Consider the following 27933-nt stretch of genomic DNA (forward strand, 5'->3'; position numbering starts at 1 on the left):
CGAGGACTCCCTTTCATCTGTTAACCGTGCTGATGGCAGCGGTGAAGCTTCAGGGGCAAGCTTTCCCAGCAGCATGCACCTCGGACACCTTGGTATGATGAGACCCCTGCTTATCGTCCCCACCTGGAGGCAAGCCAGACCCAGAGGATTCCTTCCTGTCCTCACTCAGCTGCGAGAGGGAGGCAGCTGGGTCTCAGGAGTCTGGCTGCCGAGTGGTCACCTGTGTGGGTGGCTACCTCTCACACTGAATGGCCAGCCTTTTTCAATACCTACACAGCCGGGCCCCAGGTGTTGATGGGCCCTTGCCCTCTGGGAGGTTTGACCCCGTGAAGTGTCCTGTTGATGCTAGGGTATGACAGTCCTCACCACATCTTCAAAGGTGTTTTTTGTTTTGTTTTGTTGAGACAGGGTTTCTCTGTGTAGCTAGCCCTGGCTGTCCTGGAACTTACTCTGTTGACCAGGCTGACCTCAAATTCACAGAGCTCTGCCTGCCTCTGCCTCCCGAGTGCCAGGATCAAAGGTGTGCACCATCACCGCCTGGCCAGAGATGTAGCTTATGCAGGGCTTTGGAAGGAATTCATGGGAGGTAAGATGGCCTGGAGGGTAGTGGTAGGCCAGTCACCGCAGCCACCTAGAGGTCTGCTACTTAGAAGTGTGTGGCTGGTGGGTGGGTAGACAGTGCAGAGCTTCCCCTGCCCCGCCCTGTAAGAGCAGCTATGGCTGTTGGTCCCCATACCCATCAGTGAGGTGTGCCCCAGATGAGGTTGGTTCAAGCTTCCTGGTATGATTGGACACTTGCCCATAGCCCCTTTGTAAGCAGGAGGGTTGGAGGCTGCAGGTGGGGAAAAGGCCTTACACTGGCTGTGGATAATGGGACCCTGGCTAGTTCTGAGGGTTAAGTAGTGCTGAAAGCTGCTTGTCTGTAGACAGTGACTTGGAGGTGGGCCCATCTGGGCCAAGGGTTGCAGTTAAGCTGCTGTGGCAGTGCTGGGGAGGAAGGGCAGCCAGTGAAGCTCTGAGGATGGGATTTGGGACCCTCCCTGGAGTATATATTTGCAGCAGGGGCTCACTGTAGCTCTGGTTATCCTTGAACTATGTAGACCAGGCTGGCCTCTGCCTCAACGGAGACCATCTTCTTCTGCCTCCTGAGTGCTGGGATTAAAGGTGTGTACCATTATGCCTGGCAGCCTTCTAGATCTTAAACATTCTGAGGCTGTCTTAAGTGCTGACGCCATAACACTTGTCTGCATGTGTCCGAAAGGAGCTGGCTGCTAGGGGCTTGCCAGGCACACACAGGAACCAAAGCAAACCCTGTCCCCACACCACACCCTCACTCCCATGGCTTCGGATGCTGCTTCACGCTGGCCTAGCCTTCTGGCAGGCCTGTGGGCTCCCCGATCTGTCCTCCAGCCTGCTCAGCCATGCTTTGCACGGGCCTCTACTGTAGCTAGCCCCCCAGCTCACCAGCTAGGATCATTGCACAGCCCCCATCTTCAGGCTGTCCTCATAAGCAGCTGGCTGGCCCTAAAAGCAAAACACCAGAGACTTGACTTCTCCTGCTCCTGCCCCCCCAGGGTTCAGTCCATGCTAAGCATGTTCCCCCTTAGCTCCCCTCACTTCCATGGCTGGAGGCTCTTCCCCTGGGTATTCATATGGTTCGTGTATGTCTTCCCAGGTTGGGCTCAGAAGCATCCTAGTGCCTTAATGCACAGCCCTGTTGGACTTTTGATTGCGCCATTCAGAATATGATTTGTTAACCCTTTGGCTGCTGTGTAGGTTCCCAAGAGCTATAACTTGGCTTGACATGGCATCCTATGTGTCACAGACTTGTATCTGCCCAGCATCCAGCCATGAGGTAGCAGGGACTTAAAAATGGTTTGTTTAGGGAGGTATTTGAGTGTGTGTTAGTGTGGGTGCATGCATGAGTTTGCCATCTATGGAGTCAGCATCTACTTTGTGTTGTTTTGGTTTTATTTGGTCTGGTTTTTGAGGTGGGGCCTCTCATTTGGCCTGGAGTTCACTGATTAGGCTAGGCTATCTGGCCAGCAAGCTTCAGGGAGCTGCTGCCTCAGTCTCCCCAGCATTAGGATTACAATCAAATGCCACCACCGTGTCTAGCTTTTTTAAATGTATATTCTGGAAATCAAACTCAGGCCATGTTTACATGGCAAGCATTTTACCAAGAGAGCACTCCAGCCCCTATACAACTCTTAAAAAGAACAAAGTACTAAGACATTAGACAGCACCCAGTGTCGGATGGTAACCCTAAAGAAGGGAATGAGATGAGTGTTAGCTTCTGCCTGCAGAGCACTCAGCTGTGGTATGGGAGGGGATTCAAAGAACCTATGAAAAGGATTGAAATTTGGGGGATTAGAGTTGGGGTGGCCAGAGTTTGCACACCAGATTGCCAGCATGTCCTGCACACTGGAGCAGAGCACCCTTGAAAGTGTTAATGTTTTTTTGTTGTTGTTGTTTTTTGTTTTTTTTGTCATTTTTTTTTTCTTTTTTTTTTTTTTTTTTTTTGGTTTTTCGAGACAGGGTTTCTCTGTGTAGCTTTGCGCCTTTCCTGGAACTCGCTTTGGAGACCAGGCTGGCCTCGAACTCACAGAGATCCGCCTGGCTCTGCCTCCCGAGTGCTGGGATTAAAGGCGTGCGCCACCACCGCCCGGCGTCATTTTTTTTTTCAAGACAGGGTTTTTCTGTGTAGTTTTGGTGCCTGTCCTGGATCTCGCGCTGTAGACCAGGCTGGCCTTGAACTCACAGAGATCCGCCTGGCTCTGCCTCCCGAGTGCTGGGATGAAAGGTGTGTGTCACTGCTGCCCGGCTTAATTTTTTTAAGATTTATTTATTATGTATACAGTGTTCTGTTTTCATGTATCCCTGAAGGGCAGAAGAGGGAGACAGATCTCATTACAGATGGTTGTGAGCCACCATGTGGGTGCTGGGAATTGAACTCAGGACCTCTGGAAGAACACTCAGTGCTCTTAACCTCTGAGCCATCTCTCCAGCCCCGAAAGTGTTAGTGTTTTTTAAAGCCAGAGAGAGGACAAAAAGCAGTCCACATTCCCAACAAAGAAGGGATATGGGCAGGATGCTCACCAGGGTCTTCAGACTCCATGGGCAGACCTCCCCTCCCCTAGCACCAACTAACCGGCCTCTTCCTGGGGTGAAAGCAATGCCTGACAGTCCTATGGTCATCAGTACTGATGTGCATCAGCTTCCTGCAGGATTTAACTTCCTTCTCTTGGAGGGAAGCTCTTTAAGACAGGATGTTGGGAGTGGGATGTGGTGAAACACTCCACCTGCAGGGAAGCTCCTTAAGCTCAGCAAGTAAATTCAAGGGCTTCAGGAAGTCCCTGAAACTGACCAGATTCACTAGGCTTGTCCCTCCCAAGCATTCTCAGGTCAGCATAACTGCCTGGAACAAGCGAAGTCCCCCTGAGCTATTGTCAAGGAGGCTCAAACCAGTCTCCAGCCTGTTCAACTGCCTGTAGTTTGGCAGTGTGTGTCTGTGAGCTGTCTCGATGCAGCAGTCTTTTGAGTCACTTCTGTTCCTGTAAACAACTCTTCACCTATATTCTTGTATGCCGCCTCTGTAAAACTCATTGGTTAACCAGGTTGGTCTTTGGTGGTATCCGTGTTTTGCTCTGTCATGGGTTCCCGAGCCGAGGTGAATAGACATTTGCTCGCATCTCCCTAGGAATAGTGTCGTACGAGTACTTAACCATATTCCAGAACACAACTCAAAAGACTGTCACAATACAAGTACTCAATCAACCATTGTCCCAGAATACAATCCAAAAGGTCTTTGAACTCAGTCCCCATAAGATAAACAGTAAACTTTCCTTCCTCCTTTCCTGGCCTTAGTAGGCCATTTCCCTAAATGGAAACTATAACCATTAAGCAATTACTCATTCCCACTGGTCCCCACCTTGGCAAATACAATCAACTTTCTACAAATTGAAGTATTTTAGGTAACTCATTTAAGCTTACCAGACCCTTCCATGGCTGCAGGTCAAGCCCCTCATATGATCTGGTTGTTATAGGCTAGGCTGGGTGCCTTTGGTGAGGGTACCACATTTCCCAAGAGCATCCCCTAGATGCCCGATTCTTGCCTACAATGATTCTGTGGGGCAGCTGCATGAGTAACAGTATGCTCAGTTGACCATCACTATTCACTCCAAGAGCTTGGCCCACCTCTGTGATGGTGGCATACAACGCTGTTAAATGCCCACGACTTCTAGACCCCTTCCTCTGTGCTAGAGACATCCCCAAGGAGTTTCATGGCAAGAACAGCCTGTGACACTCCATCTGGCCCAACCCTGGCTTTAGCTGTGTGTGTCTACATTTCAGCCACTTTAGATGAGGCTTTGCTCTACATGAGGGTTACAGAGAGCACTATTTACCATGTGCTTGCTCTGTCCCTCCCCCTCTCCCTTCCCCGCCCCCCACACAGGGTCTTACCATGTACGCCTAGCTGGGATTGAACTCAAGAGATCTACCTAGCTCCAGTGCCTGAGTGCTGGACTAAGGGCGTGCACCACCACTTGGATCTCATGCCTGTTTTCTATAGTTCCTTAGTAACTTACAAGTATAGTGTGCAGTGCTGTATACACCTCCAGAAAGGCTCTAGATGCCACCACTGGGATGGCTGTGGTCACCTAGAGTAAACTTGGGCTGCTCTACAAGTACATATTCTCATCTTCCAGAGGTCAAGACAATCACCAAGTCCTATGTTTGCAAGTGTCAGACGCCATCCCAGTGAGGCCACCAGCCACTGGGCTCTGTACATGTGTAGTTCCCCCATACCTGCAGGGAGCCCAGTACCTAGAGGCCTCTAAATGTTTTACTGGGCAGTTACTCATCTCTTGCTGCAGTTCCGCCAGTAGCCACCAGGTGGCACCAAGAGCATATCCAGTATGTCTTGGGAGGCTGCTTGGACTCCTGTCATGTCCATGCAAACCCAGAATGGTCCTGTTCTGTTCGGTCACAGATGTGCTATGTGACCTCAACCAGGGCCTCCTGAGCCCTTTTTGAGCTGTATCTCCAGCGTGTTGTTATCCTTCCTGGGATCCGGGTCCGGCTTACTGCTCTGCCCACACACAGCAGCTGGGGCTGGCCCGTGGCTTAGATACCATCCTTTGGGGAGGGTCAAGAGGAGAGTAGACTCCGGTCAGTCAGGACCCCACTTGTCATCAGGAGTGTCTTGCTGGAGGGACGTCTGTCTTCCCCTGAAGGCTATCACTGGAGCCTCAGGGACCTGTGCCTAGGACCCACCTTGAGGTCCCAAGTGACCCTAGCCACGCTCCTTCACCTCCAAACCCACAAACAGGGCTCCCACACTTCACACCATCCAGCAAAGCAAACCACAAACTTGAAAAGCAATTTTTATTGAATTTGGAGGGACAGTTTCTTATTATAACAGTAAAAATGCTGAAGTTGAATGTTGTAAAAAACGACATGGTGCAGCAATGGTCAGTGCCCGGCCAGGAGGGACAGGCCAGGGTGACAGCTGGAGAAGTCAAGCATCTGAAAGGACAAGTGCTAAGAGAAGAGCTCCCGTGAGGCAGACACTCCCAGTGCCCCCAAGAGCCGCCACACGGGAGGGGGCAGGGGCTCTTCTGCACGGAGATTAAAATCCCCTACAATGCCTCTCAACAGCATGATACACAGCAACAAACTGGATTCTTGTTCCTCTGTCAACCTAGGTGAGTCCTGGCCATCCCACTCAGCCCTGGTGCTGAGGCTGCTCTGCCCTCTCCCACCCCAGAGGGAGAAAGCCAGCTAGCATACCACAGTGAGGTGCTTCTGGTGCCCTCCAGTTGGACTTTGGCCCTGGACCCTAAAGACAGGTGGCGGCCAGAGTGGCCAGGTCGATGGGGGCGGTGACAGGACCCACCCAGACCCATGAGCCCACATTGCACATGGTCTCAGAAGTCCTTAATATTTTTCTACATGAATCTAATTGTTCTGGGCACTGAGGCCACATCTGGCCTCAAATTGATGAAATAAATTAAGAAAAACCCCAGGATAATTTTCCTCCTGACCTGGCTGGGAGGTAGGCTGCTGCCCACAGTAGAAACATTCTCCCCTGGTCCTGGAGGCTGGCAAGGTTCCTCCCCAGCACATCCGAGAAACAAAACCATCAGCTAGAGATGATCCACGCGGGGCTCCTGGACTCGGCAACGCGCGGGAGTGACAGCTGCCAGCCGCTGCCCGGCCTCAGGCCGTGCCACTGGCTGAGTAGGAAAACTGGGGGAAGTGCGGCCTCCGCTCGCTGTCCACACACTCCATGCTGTCATCTGTGGGCCGGCCACAAGAGACGCTCAGACCCCGCCTCCAGAAACAGCCCACCCACCTGCCACATAATGGAGGAAATGGGGAGGCTCTACACGTGGGCACAGCCACCCTGGCCCTCAGTGCACTCACTCCCAGCCTAGTCACTACCATTCTCCAAAAGGGGCCTTTTAAAAGTGTGGGTTTGGGGCTGGAGAGAGGGCTTGGTGGTTAAGAGCACCGGCTGCTCTGACAGAACCCAAGTTCAATTCCCAGCACCCACATGGCATCTCACAACAACCTCTTACTCCAGTTCCTCCCCCCCCATACAAAGACAAAACTGGAGTCAACAGAAGCTTAACACTGAGGCACTTTAGAGCAGGGTGGCCCTCACCTTGATCAGGCGGTGTGATAGTGATCATCTGAGCTGTGAACTCCTCATCGAAATACCTGGTGTCAGTCTCAGAGGTGACCTGGGGCTTGAAGGGCGGGCTCAGCTGTGGAGGAAGAGAAGAGGACTGGTTACAGCTCCCTTTCCATCTCCAGGCAACACTAACTTCCTGAGGGGTGAGCCACTAGCAAAGGGTACAGCTCTAGATGAAACTAAGTAGGGCAGTGTAGGCAAGAAGAGGCCACCTAGGGCCGCCCCAAAGGGGCAGAAGGTGACGACTGTGCCCATCTCCCAGCGGCAGGGACAGCCCTGTCTCTTTTTTTCTGCTTGCCATTTTCCTTGCAAGTTTTCTTATAAATGGAGAAAGAGAAGACTAGAGACTTCAGGTGAGCTCATTCACCTCACTGAGAGCCCAGGGAGAAGAGGCAAACTGCAAAGTGATGTGTACATAGAGGTGCTAACATCCCCACTGGGTTCCACAGGCAAGGATTCTCAACTACGGTCCCCCCAAAATCTGGTGTGAGGGCAGTGTTACATGTCACCTCAAGGGATCTCTAGATGGGTATGGACAGGAGAGGTGTACCATTCACACCCCCATATGATCAGAGGGCAGGGCTCCAGCTGCTGGTCCCATGTGGCCTAGAAAGGACATTCAAGGTAGGGGCAGGCTGGATACACTAAAGGCAGGTTTGGTGACAGTGTTGGGCCCACATGCCATGCCTCATCAGCCTGTGCCAAGGCTGCTCAGGAGCCGAAGGGCACCCCACCTAGGGATGCGTACAAGGGACTCTCAGAAAGACAGGTGCTGCCTAAGAGAAGGGGTGGGGCTCTAGTGGAGCTGGAGAAACCTAAATACCCCACCTCAGCTAGCTTTCAGGGCACAGGGTAGGCAACTCGGGCACAATCAAGGGCCTGGACAGGCCTAGCCACTGAGTGAGGTCCGCACGCAGGGTGTGTGAGTAAGGAAGGCATGCACATCCCTGTGGCTCCTGCAGGGGCATGTGATTACCACAGAGCTGAGCCCATCATGGGCATCTGAACCAGTAAAAACTGAAGAGTGAGTGTTAGTGTGTGCGCACACACGTGTGATCCAGAGATGGGCACAGTGGCCAGATGCACACCTTCTTCTCATACACATCTTGCCACACGATGTTGGCAAAGAAGCGGTGCTGCATAATCTCCTTGGCATCCTCGGAGCCCCCGCCAAGCCTGTGGGTAGGAGAGAGGTCCAGAGCTCAGACAATGCATGCGAGGGGACAGGCTCATGGGGATGCTCTCGGGGTGGGGCTTCCTGAGCAGTTGTGGGTATCCCCTAGCTGCCTGACCACCACCTGGGTCTGCCCTGGCTACACGTGACTGAGACGACACAGGGCAGTATGGTGGGTACAGTGGGAAGCAGTACTACTGTCCGGAGGCTGAGCTTAAAGTACTGGTGGCCCTTACCTCTGTGTGGGGTCCTTCTTGAGCAGCCCAGAGAGCAGGGACTTGGCCTCAGGGCCAAGCGTGCGCGGGAAGCGGATTTCCTCCATGAGGATAAGCTCGAACAGTTTCTCATGGTCCTGGTTGTAGAAGGGCAGGCGGCCACACATCATCTCATACATGACCACGCCCAGCCCCCACCAATCCACTGCACGGCCATAGTCGTTGTCCTCCAGCACCTGGATGGGGGACTCTGTCACCATGTGTCCAGGACATGGGGGGGTGGGGGAACACACAAGAAGTGGCAGAGCACCTCAGGGGCCAGGTACTCGGGGGTCCCGCAGAAGGTCTTCATAGTGGCGCCATCCTTGATACCCTCCTTGCACAGCCCGAAGTCCGTTATCTTGATGTGCCCATCCTTGTCCAGCATGAGGTTCTCCAGCTGTGTAGGAAGCCTCAGTTAGCGTGGCCAGGCCCCCGTCCCCACTTCCCCAGGTCCGTGGACACACCTTGAGGTCCCGGTATACCACGTTCTTCTCAGAGTGCAGGTAGTCCAGGGCCGACACAATCTCCGCACCATAGAAGCGGGCCCGGTCCTCAGAAAACACGCGCTCACGAGACAAGTGGAAGAAAAGCTGTGGGGTGGAGAGTGCTGAGGAGGGGCTGCAGGAGGGGCCCCCACCCCTGTGACCCACAAGGCAGAGAAGGTTAGGGACTACCCCCAAAGAGAACTAGGGGCCTGGAGACTAACTCAGCAGAAACAGGACATCCCAAAGCAAGCAACTGTGGGCTCACACGGCCAGGGGCAGCAGCACCGTCTGGACTGCAGAGAGGGTCCCAAGGCTCTCAGAGGGACAAGTTCACCCAGGAAGTGCCCAGCTCTGAAGCTGCCTATGGCCCTACCTCGCCCCCATTGGCATACTCCATGACAAAGCAGAGGCGGTCATGAGTCTGGAATGAGTACTTCAGGGCCTGAAATGGAAGCACAGTGAGTCTGAGCACGACGAAGCATTAACGCCCTGGCAGTACTGCCGCCCAGCCAACCCCAAGATGTAGCGGGGCATCTTAGTGTTGTCTCAGGTGTCAGTCCAGACTTTCTTGCCATCAGCAAATCCTTCTGCCTCAGCCTCCCAAGTGCAAGGACTACAGATGTGAGGCCACCATGCCAAATGGCATATTTTAAGATAAGAAACGTGGGTCTGGGTTCAAGTGCAGGGCAAGATGGCTTAGAAGTTGACTGCACCAAGTTCTGAGGTCACCAAAAGCCTCCAGGTGGGGAGTCTGACCTCCAGCTTAGTGTTTCTAGAACCAGTGCGCTGAGCCATCCCAGGAGCCTTCCCATCATGGACTACAGGTGGCCCTGCTTAAAGGCAACGCCCCAAAATGCTGGCCCTGCGCCAATCAAGCCGCTGTAACTGAGCTTCACTCACTAAACCCCGAGGAAAGCTGGTCTCCAGAGGAATCAGCCTAGAAGATGGGTCTGAGAGGACTGAGGGGGTGGAGAGTCTGGGCAACCCACGGCTTCAGCAGAGTGGGAAGACCACAGTCACGCCTCCCTCCCTGCACACCACAGTCTCGTGAGGACGGTTCCCAGCTCCACGTCAGCACCTCGCACCCACCTCTCCATCAGTCCGCCTAAAGTCCTGGAAGCCCCCGTGTGTGTGCACAAAGGCAGCACGTGAGCCTGACCCACTCTACCCTACCCATCCCTATCTCAGAGGGGCTCGGACTGATGGCTGCCACTTACTGTAAGGAAGGGATGCCTGGAGTTCTGCAGGACACGGTTCTCAGTAAGGGTGTGGGCAACCTCGTCCTGGAAGGTGGAGCCAAGTGAGCACCCATCTCCCCTGCAGGCCTCACCCTCCCTCCTCTCCCCTTCAGTCCTCTCACCCTCCCTCCTCTCCCCTGCAGTCCTCACCCTCCGTCCTCTCCCCTGCAGTCCTCACCCTCCTTCCTCTCCCCTGCAGTCCTCTCACCCTCCTTCCTCTCCCCTGCAGTCCTCTCACCCTCCCTCCTCTCCCCTGCAGTCCTCTCACCCTCCCTCCTCTCCCCTGCAGTCCTCACCCTCCCTCCTCTCCCCTGCAGTCCTCACCCTCCCTCCTCTCCCCTGCAGTCCTCTCACTCTCCCCATCTCCCCTGCAGTCCTCACCCTCCCTCCTCTCCCCTGCAGTCCTCTCACCCTCCCTCCTCTCCCCTGCAGTCCTCTCACCCTCCCTCCTCTCCCCTGCAGTCCTCTCATCCTCCCTCCTCTCCCCTGCAGTCCTCTCACCCTCCCTCCTCTCCCCTGCAGTCCTCACCCTCCCTCCTCTCCCCTGCAGTCCTCACCCTCCCTCCTCTCCCCTGCAGTCCTCTCACTCTCCCCATCTCCCCTGCAGTCCTCTCACCCTCCCTCCTCTCCCCTGCAGTCCTCACCCTCCCTCCACCCTGCCCTCCTGGCACCTTGGCAACGATGACCTCCTTCTTGAGGATCTTCATGGCATAGTAGCGGCCTGTGGCCTTCTCCTTCACCAGGATCACCTTCCCAAAGGTGCCCTTGCCCAGCAGCTTCAGGTACTCAAACTCGTTCATGGTCTATGGGTAGCAGACAGCCTAGTTAGGGAGGACCCTTGCGCACCACAACTGGCCGATGGGGAGAGATATCTATGCCACTGCCTTCAGCCTGACAATGTCCAAAAGGAACAAGGCTCCAAGTTACCCCACAGCAAACTCAAGAGAGCTGGAGCCAAGACAGGCCATTCTTACATCTGCTGGCTGTGGGGACCAGTGAAGGGTCTGTACAGTTCAGCTCAGAGCACCGGGGCTTGGGAGATGGTGGGCATCTTCATTTTACTTTTTTTTTCTTTATTACTGTGGCTTCATGCATACCAGGTAAGTATCCTGCCAACTGAGGTATCTCTTCAATCCATCTAAGGGGAGCCAGGGGCACCCAGACCCCAACAGGGAGCCAGTCAGGGATACCAGGCCCCGTCAGGTCCTTCTACAACTCTGGTATCCCCAGCAGAACCAGAGCCCAGACTCACCACACGGTGCTTGGGCTTGGCCAGGGACACCTCCATCTCCTCAGCCCCCGAGTTGTCGCTGGGAGAACCTGATCGGAAGTCCATCGTCTCTTCCTCCTGCCTCTTGAGTCCATCAGCCACAGTCTGGATGGCAGTGGTCCACTCTTCCCTGCAGGGGTCAAGTGAGGCTTCAGGCACCAGCAGGGGCTGTACCATGGCTTTCACCTACCAATTGCCTGGCTGCCTGGCCCTGAAGCTGCAGGCAACCACCCAGAGCCTGGTCTGCGTACACTCAGGAGTATCAGAAAACCTCAAGGAACTGGGGACACTGATGCTCCTCCCATCATTTCGCCCCCACACCACACAAGAAGAACCAGCCTACTTCTCCAGAATGGGCTCAGCAGAGGCCTTTGGCTCTCAAGCGAGTATGGCCCTGAGCAGGGGGCATAGCCCACTGTTCCAGAAGCCCTCCCCACACCCTGCCCACTCACCGCTCCTCCGGCGTTTCCACGTGGAAGGTGCGCTCAATGACTGTGGTCCACTGCAGGCAGCGGATGATGAACGTGTTGGGCCTTGGCCGCTCTGTCTTCATCAGCTGGCATTCTAAAGGAGAGGCCAGGCAAGCACTGACATCCACCGCTTCTCCATGAAACCCTCCATACCTGGCCAGATGGACCCTATCCCCCAGACCCACCCATCCTATCCCAGGAAGGTGCATCCTATCCTCCCTTTAAAAAAATTATTTATTTTGGGGGCACTAACTGCTCTTCCAGAGGACCCAAGTTCAATTCCCAGCACCCATATGGTAGCTCACAACCATCTGTAACTCCAGTTCCAGGGGTCTGACACTGTCTTCTGGTCTCTATGAGCACCAGGCACACACATACACAAAGGCACAACAAATACCTTTACACACAAAATAATAAAATAAGAATCTTGAAGTCTTAAAAATTGTTTATTTTTGATATGGGGTCTTTGGTGTATAGCCCTGGAACACTCCACGTAAACCAGAAGTGTCAAACTATGGCAATCCTCCTGCCTCTGCCTCCTAAGTGCTAAGTTTACAAGTTTTAGCTACCACCCCTGGCTTTTCTGTTTTCCGAGGCAGGGTCTTGCTATGAAATTCTGACTGACCTGGTACTCACTATGTAATCTAAGCTGGTCTTGAGCTCGAGGCAATCATGCCTCAGTCTCCTGAGTGTTAGACTACAACATGAGCTACCATACCTAGCTACACCCCCTCCCCTAGTCCCAATTCCCCTCAAAGAACAGAGAGCCAAGACCTGCCAGGTGGGATGCTCTGCTCTGAAGGTGAGGCACTATAAGAAGGTGCTAGGCTAGATCAGTTAGCCCTGCACCATAACCATTTCTAAAGTTCCTCTTTCCTTTAGCTGCTGACCCCTATCTCATGCTGGGTCTTGATCGAGGGATTGAGGAACACTGATATCCCTGGGAGGGGCAAGAGTACATAGCCCACCCACCCCGTTTCGTACAGGAGTATCTTGCTGTTTCCCCAATCACATATGGAGTCCCTGGGAAAATTACACATATATGCAGCACCCACACCAGGAGCATACACTGGAATACGGATACTCAGAGCATGCACACCTGGTGCACACCTGGTGTACACATCTATCAGGGTGTATCACAGAGACAGCCCAGGCCCTGAGGGTCTGTATGCAGCAAGAGGGCTTCCTGGCAAGACTCTATAAGGCAGGAGGGGCTGAGGGGCCTCCCACATTCCATCGTCTGGGTCCTGGCAATGTGAGGGGCCTCCAGGCCCCAATGAATGAGCAGGGGGCAGTCTGCCAAGTCAGGGGCCAAGAGGGGCTTGAGGCCCAGCCTTGGGGAAGGCCTGTGTCAACATGGAGTGGGGGATGGGGGTGGAAAATCACCCTGAGCCTTGTCCTCAGCACATCTGGGATAGCTTGTCAGGCCAGCAGATGAATACTAGCACCAAGCTGGGGTCTTAAACCCTCCCACCAGAACCCACCTCCATGGAAAAGCCCTTAAACTGGCTTGAACACAGCCCCACCCAGCTGTTCCCTGCTCACTGCCCAGCAGCTCCCGGCTGGTGCCCATACCTACGTGTCTGCTCCATAGAGTTCCCTTTCCTACCTCCTGCAATAAGTAACCTAGGATTCCTTCCCCATCCAGCTGTCGAGGCAGCAAACTATGTTAAGCCTTAAGGCTCTGGCCGATCTGGGGCCTGGCCAAGGAAGGTGGACGCCCCTAGGATCTGAGGCAGTCAAACAGACCTACTCGCAGGGCAGAAGCATATCAAGAAGATACTGGGTGTAGAATGCAGATCAAGCTATGATAGGCACACACTGTACTCCGGACTGCAGCCTGAGGATGACCCTGGAGTCCACTGTTAGTAAACCCCCCCCACACCCCCGGCTCAGACATGCTGCTACATATCACTACCAAACTCAACCACACCTACAAAACTAGCTGAGCCCTTGGCCAGTCCCAGGCAGAACTGGGCTGTCACAATGTGGCACAGAGAACAAGGACATAGCTTCTCAAGCCCCAAGCTTTCAAAGATAGTTTCACGTATCCCCAACTTTATCACCCTCACCAATCCTGGAGTAGGGCTGACTCCCACTGGTACTCCAGTAAGGGGACCACAAGACCCACAGTTTTGGAAAAGAGCTTCTGATGCCCTTCCCAGGGACAATTACAGAAATGGCTCCTAGGATGTCACAGACTCCTAGAGCTGGGAATCCTTCCTCCTGCTGTCTACCCAAGAGTTCCCAGTGAATGCCCTTGAGTGGCTTTTAGTCCCTATTAGAGGGATTCTGGTCAAGCCACTCTCTAAATCAGGTACAGTCACCACATACTGGAACCTTCAGCCTTCCTAGCAAAGGCTCCCCGGCCCAGCCAGAGCTGGCCACTCGCCAGTCCTAGAGGAGGTGACTCAAGGCCAGCACTGCCCAGCACCTTAAGATAAAACCCAGGGGCCTCCCCTCAGGTTCCTCAGTGGGCAGAGAGCTCCAGCCTCCCTACTGGCCTGCCTAGCCACCTCACTCAATCCAAGTGGCTAAGACACTTACGTGCCACTGAGAAGTTGTTAAGGGGGGACTCGCGCTGCTCCACATCCTGAGGTCGTTCCTTGTAGCCAATAAAGGTGCCATCATTCTTGAGGAGGAAGTAGCGTGGCCGCCAGGTCTTAATGTATTCCCCTGCAGGATTGGGACATAAGGAGATGCATGTGAACACCACTGCAATGGCCCAGACACCTGAGAGGAACCAGGCATGCAGATTCAAGTGAAGGGTACAGTGTGAGGTGGGGAAGGGATCTGGCCACTTCAGCCTTCCCCAAAGGCTCTGTCACTAGGGCAGAGCTGCCAGTGCATGCTGCTGGGAGCATCTTCTAGGGATCTGCCTATGCAGCAGACCCAGGAGGTACCACAGCTGGAACATGGCGGGCTTGGGCTCGAGCTGAGACCTGGGCTGTGCCCAGCTGAGTCCTGGTCACCCAGGTACACAGGAACTTCGTTCCCTCCAGTTTTGCAGCATCAGCCATAAGTAGGCACCACACTCAGGAATCAGAGCAGATGTCCTCTGTGAGCTCCCAGCGAGTGTCATTTTTCATACTGACACCCGGAAAAAATGTTTAATTTACATTTTGCCGAGCAAGGAGTCTGAACAACAGGGAACTAACTAATTAGGCAACTTCTTCATCTGAGGGGACACCAGGCTGAGGACAGGAGGAGCAGCCCACAGGGCTGGGGTCCCTCTATCTGGGATAAAGTCAGCTTGCCTCACTGAGCCCGAAGCAAAGACACCTGGAGGGATGTGTAGTGAGCAACTGCTTGGACCATGCCACCTACCACCAGGTGCTCCAGGGCACAGACCAAGTCACAGGCACCAGGCAGTGCACCTAATCCCGTTTTCACAGCCCAAGGGAGGCTGGCCAGCTTTCCTTCTCTACCCTCTAATGGTATGTGCCAAATCTAGGCGTTCTTGGAGTACACTTTTCCAGGTGAGATACAGTCTACCTAGTAGAGCACACCAGCTTGGACCCCTCCAGGCTCTCTGGACCTGCCAGGGCATAAGCAGCAAGGGCTCTGGGTGGCATACTGCAGGTCCTACACATGAACCACCTCCCCATCTCCACCATCTAGCCCCTTCCAATCGACACCCTGGGAGGCATTTCCAAACACCAGCCTTGCTCTGCATGATCATACACGAATCGGAACGAGAGAAAGCTAAAAGATGAAAGAAGGCTCTTGGTGAGGGAAGAAGTGAACAGAGCCACTACCAGACCAAGACCCCCACTGCAGGGGGCTGGCAGCTATTAGAGCTAGGGATCCTGCCCCCTCACCACTGCAGATCTCCTAAGTCCGCTGCCAGCACTGACAAAGACCCCAGCTCCACAATGGACAGGGCAGCAAAGAAGAAAGCCTAAGCTCCTCCTGACTCTGTGGCATGTGCCCAAATGTGACTGGTGCTCCTCCAGGGCATAGGCAAGAATATTCTGCTTCTCTTCAAGGGCCACAGTCCACATATAACCACCAGGACACCTGTAAACTGATTCCTGCCTCCCATCTTTACCTCCCAGAAGCCTAGCTCCCCAGTCCAGCCACCTCCCAGCTACTGGGGGCCTCAAAGCAGTGCCCAAAGCCAACCCTCCCTTGCTTAGGAGGGTCTAAGGACCCAGCAACTTGCCTACATAACATGAACACAGAACAGGGTTCCCACCCAGCTCTGCAAAGTCCCCTGAGCCCCTGCAGGCACCAGCCCTGCTCTTGACCAGGTGCCACACACCTGCAAGTATTCACATGCCCAGTAGCCCCACGACAGCCCCCCTCCTGGCACAGGGCCTAGGAGGTGCAGTGGGTAGGCAGGGGCTCTGAGTAATACTGCAGAGCCACTGGGGGTGAGCAGCCCACCCCCAGCCTGCTCCTTCCTAGGCCACCCGCCGCGCATGCCCACCCGCCAGCAGCAGTCTGGAGCTGTCGGCCCCTGATGGAGTGCCTCCCATCTCACCAGCTGCTGCTCCCCGGGACACTAACTGAGTACGGAGGCTGATGAGCAACGCACCCGTGCCCCAGAAATCCATCTTGATTTACCAACTGCTGCCCACCCCGCTGTGCTCAGTGCAGTCCCCCACACGAAGACCACCACCCTGACCCTGAATCTACTACTGGTTCTTAGCCTACACGACCAGCCCCTTAGGCCAGGCAGATTCTGGAATGTGAACCTGGAGGTACAGGCAGGGGCACTCACCAGACAGAAGAGAAGGCAAGTACCCAGAAGGGCCTAGGCGCCCTTCCTCACCCTGGCCACACAGAGGCCACATGGCCAAGGAGAAATGTAAAGCAAAGTGACCTCATCGGGTCTTTTCCTGTGGTGGCCTCCTTCCAGAGGAAAGGGCGCCACAGCTCTGGCACACACAGATCTCAAGGTCTAGCCAAGTGGTCAGTGGGGGTACCTCCTGGCTGAGCCAGCTGCACTGGGATGTGGCCTGCCTGTTAATGAGTGCAGTCCAGACAGACCCCAAGTCCCCCCTCTGCAGAACTGGGCTAACATATGATAGACAAATACAAGAGGCGGCTACCCTGGTCCTTCATGGCTACATGGGATCTAGGAATACTCCTGTCCACTCCTGGGGTCTCTTCTGGGGACATGGACCTCAGCAAGCCTCCCTCCAGCTCTTCACACTCTGGCAAGGAGGAACTGCTACTGAGCCATTCTGGCCTCCGCAGAAGTGCTAGGCTCTGGCCCACCCAGGCTCCTCTTGGCTCCCTCACCCCATCTGGATGCTTGATACCCTGACCCCAGGCAAGGCGGAGTCCAGCTGGAGAAGCGCAGCACCAGCTGGGGCCCTCCACCTGTCTGCACAGCCTCTGGGAACGCAGGTACACACGGCCCACCAGAGGTGCTGTGCTCCACCTGGAGTTTCCTTCCCAGGCCTGCGTTCACACAGACGTGGACAGATGACAAATGACCAGGTGCCACCTCCACGAAGGGATCCCCACGGGTCTGGAGGCCAGACGCCTGACAACAGCTTCCCAATGAGCAACCAAAACAGCAAAGAGCGGACACCCCGGGCTAAGGCCGGCATCACAGTAGATGTGCAAGTCCATCCAGAAGGTCTCACACCTGCTATGCAGAGATGGCAGCCAGTACCCACCCCACCCAAGGGCCCATCCCACCTTCTTGCACCAAGGCCAGCACCTGGGAAGAGGCAAGGGCTCCCTCAGTCCCACCCACTCTTCCAAGTCCAGATCCTGTCCAATTCTGGGGGGAAGGGTACCCAGAGATGCCACTCATTGATGTCCTCATGGAGCATACTCTGCAGCATCTGTGTGGATTAGCCTCCAAGTCCCTCCATCAGGGCCTTCTGGACCTAAATCACAAAAGGAAATGGGGAAGCCGGGCACGATAGTGCCTACCTTTAACCCTAGCTCTCAGGAGGCCAAGACGGTGGCTCTCTCACAGTTCACGGCCAGCCTGGTCTACACAGTGAATACCAAGCCAGCCAAGACTACATACAGAGAATCTGTCTTAAAAAGAAAAAAGAAAAGAACCGGGTAGTGGTGGTGCACACCTTTAACCCCAGCACTTGGGAGGCAGAGGCAGGCAGATCTCTGTGAGTTGGAGGCCAGCCTGGTCTACAGAGCGAGTTCCAGGACAGCGAGAGCTATTACAGAGAAACCCTGTCTCAAAAAACTAAATAAATAGGAAAAGGAAAAGGGAGGAAGAGCGAAGTGGATGCTGGATGTTAGGTGCTGGCACAGTACCTCACAAGAGGCTTCCCCTACTTGGCCTCCCACAGCAGAGCACTGTAACAGGGCAACGTGACAGCCACGGCCATGACCTATACCTACAGACACACCCTAGGGGACACCCACGTCCCGGGTACAACTAGTCACCTCTCACTGGCCTGGCCCATGTCCTCGTCACTGTGAGCATCTTCTCCAAGCCCCTGGTTCTTGGGGAAACTGCTGGATAAACACTTTGCCGCAGTGGCGGTGACAGGCAACAGCTGGCGAGGCGCCAGGCGGCACCGAGCTGTTTCTCCACAGCAAAGTGAGCCCCAGCAGGCCTGGGGAGCGGGCGCCAGCTGACAGCAGCGACCGAACGTCCCCCCACCGCCAACACATCCATCGCACCGACAGCTGCCGGGTGCCCATTTACCTTCTCCAGCACATTGAGCAAGCGGTCTGCTGATAGCAGCCCATTGGGGCCGCTGGCCCAGCTCGTGCTGCCTTCTGGGCAGTGGGTGGTCAGCAGCTGACAAGGTCATCTCCGAGGCCCAGCCTCCCAGGTCCCTCTGCAGGCCCTGGGCTCCACGTCTCTTGACCCCCAACAGACTCAATGCCCAAAAGCTGGGCAAAGGCGGGGTAGAAGGGTGTGCTGCCCATGAGCAGGTGAAACTCCAGGTCTGGTGTTACCAGGTATAGCCCGGGTTCTGCCTTTCTCAGAGGAGTGCTCATGTGAGTCTCATAGGGCGGGGTACCGGTGGCCAGTCTCGGTCTGTAAAAGGCTGGCACTCCACTGAGCCTGGGTGGGCTTTTTGCCATAGAACACAACTCTAAAATCTCACCTAGCAGGAGGTAGGGCTCACTGTACCCACCAGCTTTCTGGAGAAACTGAGGCTTAAAGAAAGGGACTCTAGAGGTCACAGAGAAGCCAAAAATAACCAGAGCTGAGGGACTGCCAGGACAAGAACTGCCATCGGCAGGCCTCAGCTGAGAAGGGTCAAGATCCAGCAACCGCCCAAGCACAATGCCTCACAAATGAAGTGGTGGACCCCGTGGCCTGCTGCTGCTCCAGGATCTACTTCACACGGTGGTGACTAGTTCTCCAGCCTCCTAGAACCCACTGCGGGTATCGTACCTCCCACAACTGCCACCTCCAACACATAGGGAGTATTGGTCCAGACTTTGGTCCACATACCTACCTCCTCCACAGCACTGCCCTCAGCTACCCTGGACCAGAAAAGGTCAGCCTAGAGCCCCACCCTAGAACACATCTCCAAGCCTCCTATGCACTCAGATCATCTAATTCAGCATAGTCCCACCGTTTCTGTGCAAGCCACACACATAGCCCCCGTCCTGCACCTGGTTTTTAGTCTCCCTATGCCAGTCCAACACCACATCAGCCATCCCGCTTCCCCAGACACAAGGCACAGCCAAGAGACCCCACACTGTGCTGAGTCCCAAAGGCGGTACCCCCTTTTGCCTAGCCACCTCCCTCTCTACCTCATTTGTGGCACAGCCCAAGAGGCCCAGACAGTCCTGTAAGATGGCTCAGCAGGTAAAGGCACCTGCCCTCAAGCCTGATGACCTGAGTTTGATCCCTAGGATCCACATAGTAGAAGAGAAAATCAACTCAAAAGGTGTCCTCAGAACACATGTACATTGTGGCACATGTGATCACCCCCTCCCCTGCGTGTATGTGTGCGCGCGCGCATGTATATACACAGACAGACAGACAGACAGACACACACACACACACACACTCATCCCCCCCCCCAAATTTAAAAAAAAAAAAAAGAGCCGGGCGGTGGTGACACACGCCTTTAATCCCAGCACTCGGGAGGCAGAGCCAGGCGGATCTCTGTGAGTTCGAGGCCAGCCTGGGCTACCAAGTGAGTCCCAGGAAAGGCGCAAAGCTACACAGAGAAACCCTGTCTCGAAAGAAAAAAAAAAAAAAAGAAAAAAAAAAGAAAAAAAAAAGAGGCCCGGACAGAGCAGAAAGGATGTGCTGGGAAGCAGAAAGGATGTGCTGGGAAGCAGAGGCAGCCCCAGCCTTGCCTTCACCCCCCAGATACCAGAGCCTACATGGGCCAGCCAGAACCTGGCCAAGAGCAGGGAAGCCCTCTCTAGAACAGTGTCTTGGGGCCCACTACCTCCTAAGTCCTATGCCAAGAGCCCAAAAGGGCGAGGCAGGAAACTCACAAGTTCAGGCCAATCTGCGCTACAAAGTAAGACCCTATCTCAAAAAACTACTGAAGGAATGAAGGGGAGGGGAGAGGAGGGGAGGGGGGAGGGGGAGGGAGAAGCAAGACACCCAGAGGCAAAGAACAGTCCCTGAGCATCAGGAAGTGAGGCATGCAGCTCCCTGCAGACACGCCACTGTCACTGAGGGGCTCCTGGCTGCTCCTCTGCCCCTCTGCCCGGCCTAGGGCCTAGGTCCTGGGGTCCTGGCTGGGGAGGCTCTTCTGGGGAAGTGCTGAGCGTGGGTGGAGCCTCAGCCATAGTGGGGTGGCTAGGACAGGCGCAACTACCATTACAGGGAGGGCCTAAGGGTTGGTGCTGGCTCCGAGCCTGGCCCGGGTGTGACTGGGCAGAGAGGGTTGCCAGCCAAGGACAGGACAGTTCTCCCTACTACCCCATGGCACTTCTAGGAACCAGCCTGATGCAACCCCTCAAGCTACTCCCAGCAGTGCCAGTGGGTCACGGTTCTGCCTGTCCACGTAGTACCCCACCTCCTTCTAGGTCTGTGTCCTCTGTACAGTGCACTCTGCCACCCTGCAGAACTGGCCGGGCCGAGGGGCTGTCCCAGGCCCACAGCTCGGGGGAGTCCCATGTCCACACACACTTTTCCTCACCACCTTGTGACCTCCATGTGGCTCAGCCCCAGGGACGATTCCATCTAGAGGACCGTGATCAGGAAGCAGAGAGGAGTGCTGCCCACTCTGGAGTCACCAGGCCAGGCCACAGTGACCCTCACACCCCAGTGGAAGGACGCCCAGCTTCCTCTTTTGTTGTTTGTTTTTTAAGGGAGAACTCAACATGCTCACAAAACAGGAAACTCAGCCCCAGCACCAGCCAAGACTCAGCCACAGCCACACACTACAGTGTACTGCCCCCTCCATGGGTGGGCCCAGGGCACTCAGCTGCCACCCTCTGTCCAGTTCTCTAGCAGGTGCCACATGCTTACCTCTCTCTCAGGCTCAGTCTCCACACACAGCACCATTCCTGTCCCTAAATGTTGACCTGCCCACTGGGCTCAGAACCGTTGGCTCTCCCCAGAGACATCATGAGTTCCGCACTCACTGATCCAGACCCAGAGCCCCATACCACATGCCAGCTTCTCTCCACCCCATCGGAACCTCCTCTACCTGACAGGAGTGAGAACAGCTGGGTGGTGCCCACCCTGCTGGACCCCTCAACTCAGTTTGCTGAGTGAGTGAGCCTACACTTGGCCCTACAGCTGGTCATGCTACCTACTCCACACACACAGCTCCTTCATCCACTGTGTCAGTGTCCTCTGCTTCTCCTCACCCACCTGCTGTGGGCTGGGGGACAGAGACAAGGGCTAACCTGACCAAGTAGACGGCTACAGATCAGCTCCTGTGCACACAGCCCACCAGGCATCAGGGATTTGGGGGAACAACCCAGAAGAGTAACACAGACAAGCCTGTGGCCTCAGTACACAGCTCATTTGCAATCTGAAGACTGAAATCGGAGGTCACAGACAAGTTCAGCCACACCTGCAATTTAACCCCAGGCTGGTGATCAAAATACTGTCAGAGTTCACTGACCCCAAACCTCTGCATTTGGGGATGTATGACCAGCACTGGGCCCTGGCATGTCCACTCTCCTGGGTGATGCTGCTGTCCTCATTGTCCACCCACCTGCTCATTAGGCTGGCCACGTTGCTTCTAGCTCGTCTTTAGCTCAAGCCCACGGCTTCCATCGGTCTATGGGCCCCTTGTTGGATGCCCAGAGACTTATCAGGTCCAGCCGCAGATCAATGCATAGCTAGAATGTCTGCTCTTGTACTGGGCACTCGGCTGGGCACCCTCTGGTCCAGAGTACAAACAGTCAGAGCTCCCAAGAGTGGTTTGGGGACTCTTCCTGAGGGGTGAGCTCCCAAGGGGTAGGAAAAACCTGGACCTGGGATCTCTGTAGATATGGAGTGAGGGGGAAGGAACATCCTCTCTATATGCTCAAATAGCCTCAAAGGCATGGTCGGTCCATGGGGAGCTTGGGAGTTCAGCCAAGATCCAATGTATGTGCTCCAAGCCCCTGGCTGGACATGGGAGACCTAGCAGATGGATTCAATTCCCAGTCAGCAGTACTCTAACCTACAGAGTCAACAAAGTGGAGGATATGGGGGATACCCAGGTGTCCAAGGGATCATGGGACACTGAGGGTCAATTGCAGTAGCCTTCCTTCCTTGCCTACCCCAGCCAAGTCAGAGTGGCCTCAGGCTCGAGGTTGACCTAACATGTTCTGACCCCAACCCAAGACAGGGAGAGAGTTAGAACCCCAAACCAATGATGCAGGCATGAGTTGGAACCCATAACATACACGGCAGGGTGCTCAGAAGGGAGAGATGAGGGTCACCAAGACAGGCAAGTTCTCAGCAAGCAGCAGCAGGCCAAGCAGTGGGACACGGCTGGGCCAGAGCAGGAATGGCATATGGCTACCATCATCCCCATCAGAGCCCTTACCACCCGGGCTGGAGCAGGAGGAGGATGAGGGACCATGAGAATGGCCTGTCTCTCCTAGCCTGAGGCTGGTCACCAGGCAGCTGTCCCTAGAGGCTGCCGAGACTGGGAAGCCCCTACCCCACAGACAGGTGTTCTCTGTCCATTCCACCTAGCAGGTGTCGTGTCTAGTTGGGCCATCCCACAGATAATACTCTCCTCTCCACATCTTCACCCACCCCCACTTCCATGCCATAAATGTGGAAATCAAGGCCTAAGGAACGCAGTGACCTTCTCCTGGGGAGGAACAACGACCAAGCTGCTAAACCAGGTTCAAACACAGCCTCTGCACACCCATGAGCCTGACGTCCTACCCCACCTGGCCCTTCACAAGGCTCGGCCGTAAGGAGCAATATGACACCCCCCAGGCCTCAGAATGTCGCCTGGGGAATGTCCCAGTAACTTGAGGCCCAGTAACCTCTAGATTGGCTCTAACTCTGACAGCCATACACTGGACATCCATGAAATAGGTTGTGTATGGCCAGGGTGGGGGAGAAGCAGGAGCCGAAGGGGCGAGTCCCACTTCCAAAGAGGGCGGATGGGTGAAGTGGACAGCAGAGCACAACCCAGGATCCGAGCTCCTGAGGCAGGACGCCTAGGGGGCCGGGGAAGGAGGCACTGGGGAGGTGGGAGGCAGGTGGAGCAGGACAGACTAGAGCCAGACAAGAGGTACAGGTCACAGCCCTCGCAGAGCCCAGCACAGAATCTTCCCTGGGGCTGCCATATTGAGACCGCCCGACACAGACAACCCTCCCCACCTCCCTTAGCTCATGGCCCTCGGGCCTGCTGCTAGAATTCTTACTTCCCACATCTCATGTCCTAACACCACCTTCCGAACGTCCCCACTCTCCCTCTTCTGTGTCTGGGGCCTCCTCTGGCCACCAAGATCACAATTCCCTCTGCCAGAGAGCCAGAAGGAGTGGGAGCAGTGGCTAGCATTGGCAAGGATCACTAGAACTTCCGGTGGGAGCAGGTCTGCAGGAAGAGGAAGTCAGGAGGGGCTGAGATGCCTGCCCCGGGGCAAGAACAAGTGACTGTCCTAGGGAGCTGGCTTTGAAACTTACTCCTGGCAGGAGGGAGCTGGTGGGTATGCCTGAAGGTGAGGGGCCGTGGGCATAGGAGCAGTCAGTCAGCTCTTCTGTTCTCATGACAACAGGCCCCTGTTGGGCCCCTGCTGATGAGGAGCCCCCTGACTTCAGGAATCCAGGACTGAGGTGGGCACAGGGCCAAGCAGAGCAACCCTGCCCTGCCTGCCCTCAGGAGCTCTTGGGCAGTGCCCAGGCTACCAGTCTGCCAGCCCTGGAACAGCAGCCATGTCCTTGCTGCCTTCCAGGAAAGTCAGGAATGAGGCTACAGCAGCTGGCCCCACCCCCAAGCCGCTCAAAGCAGGCCCTGCACAGGGCCTCAGCCTCTAGCCAAGAGGCCCCAGAAGGAGGCCGTGACCTCCATACTATGGGAAAAACTGGGCCTGCACACTCCTCCTGAAGCAGGCCTAGAGCCCCACGGTGGGGAGGTGCTGCTCCTGCCCAGCAGGCCTGGACACAGCAAGCACTCTTTGATATGGCCATAAAGTTGCCTGCTGGGCCATTATAGCCCCCTGGGTTCCACACCTGGGCAGACCCAGGCCCAGCCCTGCTCCCCCTGCAGAGCAGGGACTGACCTCGTTTGTGTAGCCAGCCCTCCTTCACAATTGCTACGTCGTTCATGGTATCCGTGGCCCCCACAGACCGGGGTAACCCAGGGATGCTCAGAGTGTCTTCTCAGCAGGCTGAGCCCAGCCGGCTTGGCCGCAGCGTCTAGAAGAAGCCAAGAAAGCATGTGAGGCAGGGTCCTGCTTGGGGTCAGCTTTAGTTAAGTCCCAGGACCCACAAATTACCCACATCCCCTCATGTGATCTACCCCCCTCTGGATCCCAGGTTCCCTCTTCACCCTTACCCTGCCAGCCTGACTGATTTATCTCCAAACACTACTGTATAAGACCCACATGCAGTAGAAGCCGCACGCAGATCCAGGCTCGACAGCCTAGGATGCAAGGCTGTGGCCAACCTCTACCTCCCTGGCCTCTGCTGGAATACTCCATCCCCAGACGGGGGATGTTCCTGACAGGCAGCTTGCTGAATTTGCTACCCCGGCAAACAGTCCACCTCCTCCAGGCAGCGCTGACTGCTTCTGCTCTGCCCCACACTAGTGAGGGTGTTTGTTTGCTGGTCTTGTCCTGCATTCTCACCAGCCTACAGTCTAGGACACCCAATGCAGAACACAGGGTTCCCATCTGCTCGGATTAGGAACACAGGAATGTAAACACTAAAAAGGCACAGGTAGAGCAGGTAATGGTATAAAGCAATGCGCCCAGAGACCTTCAGGGCAACACTAAAAACCTCCTCAGGCGAAACCCCAGATCCTCTCAAAATCAGCACCCTGTTCCTCTGAAGCTGCCTCATCCACTGGGGTAATGTGTACTAGGCTTCTATGGTTTTGCCAAGCGTTCACTCTCCTCTGAAGCTGCCTCATCCACTGGGCTAACGTGTACTAGGCATCTATGGTTTTGTCAAGGTCTTCACTCTATACCAGGGACAAAGAGACTTCCAGACAGCTTGCTGGTAAGGAGCATCCAGAGCAGGGTGGTTACAGCATTCAGCCCACACATGGGGCAGGCAACATACAAGACCTAGGGTCCTGCAGTGGCCCGCCAGCTAGCCTGTGTCAAAGCACACTCTGCCAGCTCATCTTACAAAGTTCCATTGCTTCTTGGCTGGAGAAACTCGTGGGCATCCCTCAAGCCCCAGTTCTTACATCCCCGAGTCTGGACACTCTGGGAAAGTGCCTTTGGGCACTTCTTTACCAGCAAGCCTGTGCTGTGGTCCCTCCACCTGGGGCTCCTGTGGACAGGCCCAGGAAAGACCAGAAGGCCACTGTGGAATAGACGCCAACTTGGGTCTACTACAGCTGACCTGGACAACCTCCTAGGTCACCTCTCTAGCCCAGAAGGCACAAGCTAGCACCCAGAGTCACTGCCACTTTGCCTTGACTGCAGCTAAATGTGGAACAAAAGGAAGACCCTGCTGCTGTGTGTCAAACGCCAAATGCCAGCGTAGTAAAGACCACACTGGCCAAGAAGGAGAACACCTTCCCCTCACCAAGCAGGTGGCAATGGAATGAAAAGCATAAGCCAAGAAGGAACCCCAGAGGATGACTGTCAGAGTGGGTGTGGCCTGGAGGCAGAGGGTTGGACTGCAAGACCTCTCTCTGGATGTCCCCCACCCCCACCCAAGGTCTGCTGATGACAGTCAGCTGTCCAGAGCCATGTAAAAATAAATTCATACGCACGGGGTGAAGAGACACAGCAATGTTAACCAATGTCCACATCAAGCAGCCCTGAGCATGGGACCTTCTCCCCCCCCCCCCCCCCCCCCCCCCCCCCCCCCCCCCGTGCCTCTGGAGGGCCTTGCCACAAGGGCATATGGTTGCTATTGTTAAGTCTTAAGAGTTCAACCCCTCTGGGACACTGGGCCCACACGCCCAGCTGGGGCCCCACCAAGGAGACTTGCCCTTCACTTGAGTGATGGCTCTAAGCAGTCAAGGCTAGCCACCTGGAGCAAGACCAGGGGCCTCGGGGAGGAGGAGTTTGGCCACAGAGCAGAGGAAGGTTCCACCACCACATAACTTAGAAACCAGTCCTCTTTACGACAAATCCATCAGCTCTACCAGTATCCCGGATCCCAGAGGCCGAGCCCATGCGTCCTCTAAGCCCCAGCCCCTCCAGAAACCACCTAGTCCAGGAAGCAGTTTCCGGGCCCAAGAAGGCTAGCAGTCTTTTGTGGGCTAGCCTGGGCACAGTGCCACCGCGCACAACTTTCTGTCCGTGGGAAATGAGTTCTCCTTCCCAGGGCCCTCCCACCACACGCAGGCCGCGGGGCGAGCCTTTCTCCTACCCTCGCTGGCCGAGTGCCCAGACAGCCCCAGGCCCCGGGGCGCACCGGCCCCCACTGCGCACACTAGCAGCGCCCCTCTCCCGCGGCCCGGCCCCGCGGGGCGGCCACCCAAGGTCACGCGGCGGCCGCCCGCACCCTCGCCGGCGTGGGCCTCCTGCGCGATCAGCCCGGCCCCGCGCGCTCCCCGCCCAGGCCTCCGCTCGGCCACTTCCTGCTCCGCTCGGAGGCGCGGCGCGGCCGGGAACAAAGCAGGGTGGCCGCGGCCCGGAACAGGGCGCGGCGCGGGCACTCACCGGGCCGCCGCGTGCGGGCGACGGGGCCTAGCCGGGCCGCGGCCTCGGGCGCCCGCCGCTCCGCATCCCGCGGGCGGGCGCTGGGCGGGGCCGGCTGGAGGCGGCGGCGGCCGGGCGCGCGCTGCTGGCCGGGTCTAGGCCGCCGCGGTGCCGGCCGCCGGGCGCTGCTCGGTCCGCTCCGCCTGTCCCGGACTCGCGTGCGCTGCCGCGCTGGGCCGGCCGCCCGCCGCCTCGGTGCTGCCGCCGCCGCCGCCGCCGGCCCGCCTTCTCCCCGCCCCGCGCCCGCGCCGCCCGCCCACATCCGCCTCCGCCGCCCCGGGCGCCCCCGGCGCGGCCCGCGGCCAGGGCGAGGCACCCCGTGAGCGCGAGCGCGGCCCCGCAGGCGCCGCCCTCGGGTGGCCCCAAGCCAGGGCCACGCGGGTAACGGAGCCCCGCCGCAGATCCGGGGCTCCAGCTCTGGCCTAGGTCCTCCGGTTTGTGAACGAGCTGGCACTTATCGGCCTAGCTCTGCAGACCCCACGGAGGCCGGCGTGGGGAGTGGATCAGTTTTGACTTTCTCAAGAGGCCCAACTGTCCCCATCTTGGGAGCCGGGAGAGACCGGCTGCACTGCCGACCACACTACACAAAAAGGAAGGCTACCGGGGGGGGGGGGGGGGGGGGGACGACATTCAACTCAGTACTGTCTGCCACAGAAGCTGACAGGGACCCTGCAGGTGACGGGGAGAAGGGGACACACCTGGACACCCAGAGGGGCCAGTGTGGTGTTGGGGACAGACTCAAGGGTAGGGCTCAGCCAGCCAAGACCTCGCTGAGGACTCAGATGGGCGAGGCACGGGGGAGGGCGGCGGCGGGGGCGGGGGGGCGGTTCCTTATGGTGTCCCGGAATTGAAGAGTCAAGGTGGCTCCGGCCTCTAACCAACCCATCCTCTCTTCTCCCCCTGAAGCCTGCCCCAGCAGTTCCTGCACAGAGCCCCTCCCTCATCCCTGAGGCCCAAACTGATGATAACCCGTTTGTGAGTTTACCTTCATGTGTTTGGTATTTTTTCCGAGGGGGCATTTTTTTTGTTTTTCATCCAAGGGTCAGAGTTCACCTGGAGTGTAAACAGGAGGGTAGATTTAGTCCACGCTGGCGCCCAGAACGGAGTCGCCGCCGCTACAATCGGCGCT

At 56.2% G+C, this 27933-nt stretch overlaps 1 protein-coding gene across 2 annotated transcripts; it reads right to left on the minus strand.

Annotated features, from left to right (window-relative positions):
* Positions 1-5371: 5371 nt before the first annotated feature.
* Akt1 (AKT serine/threonine kinase 1) lies at positions 5372-27907 on the minus strand. 2 transcript variants are annotated; one of them, XM_052739127.1, is made up of 14 exons: positions 27790-27907; positions 24201-24336; positions 14142-14270; positions 11577-11688; positions 11107-11254; positions 10526-10657; positions 9834-9899; positions 8990-9058; positions 8596-8721; positions 8400-8528; positions 8111-8325; positions 7789-7876; positions 6671-6773; positions 5372-6302 (listed from the first exon to the last, which is right to left on the minus strand). In XM_052739127.1, exons 2-14 carry the CDS (start codon positions 24244-24246, stop codon positions 6223-6225), a joined length of 1443 nt encoding a protein of 480 aa, XP_052595087.1. In that variant the 5' UTR covers positions 24247-24336; positions 27790-27907; the 3' UTR covers positions 5372-6222. The 2 variants fall into 2 exon arrangements, with proteins under 2 accessions (XP_052595087.1, XP_052595086.1); XM_052739126.1 differs by lacking the exon at positions 27790-27907 and adding an exon at positions 26766-26858.
* Positions 27908-27933: the final 26 nt, after the last annotated feature.

This window comes from Peromyscus californicus, unplaced genomic scaffold (genome assembly GCF_007827085.1).
Source record: "Peromyscus californicus insignis strain IS unplaced genomic scaffold, ASM782708v3 Scaffold_15__1_contigs__length_86483966, whole genome shotgun sequence".
In the NCBI taxonomy this organism is placed as follows: Eukaryota; Metazoa; Chordata; class Mammalia; order Rodentia; family Cricetidae; genus Peromyscus; species Peromyscus californicus.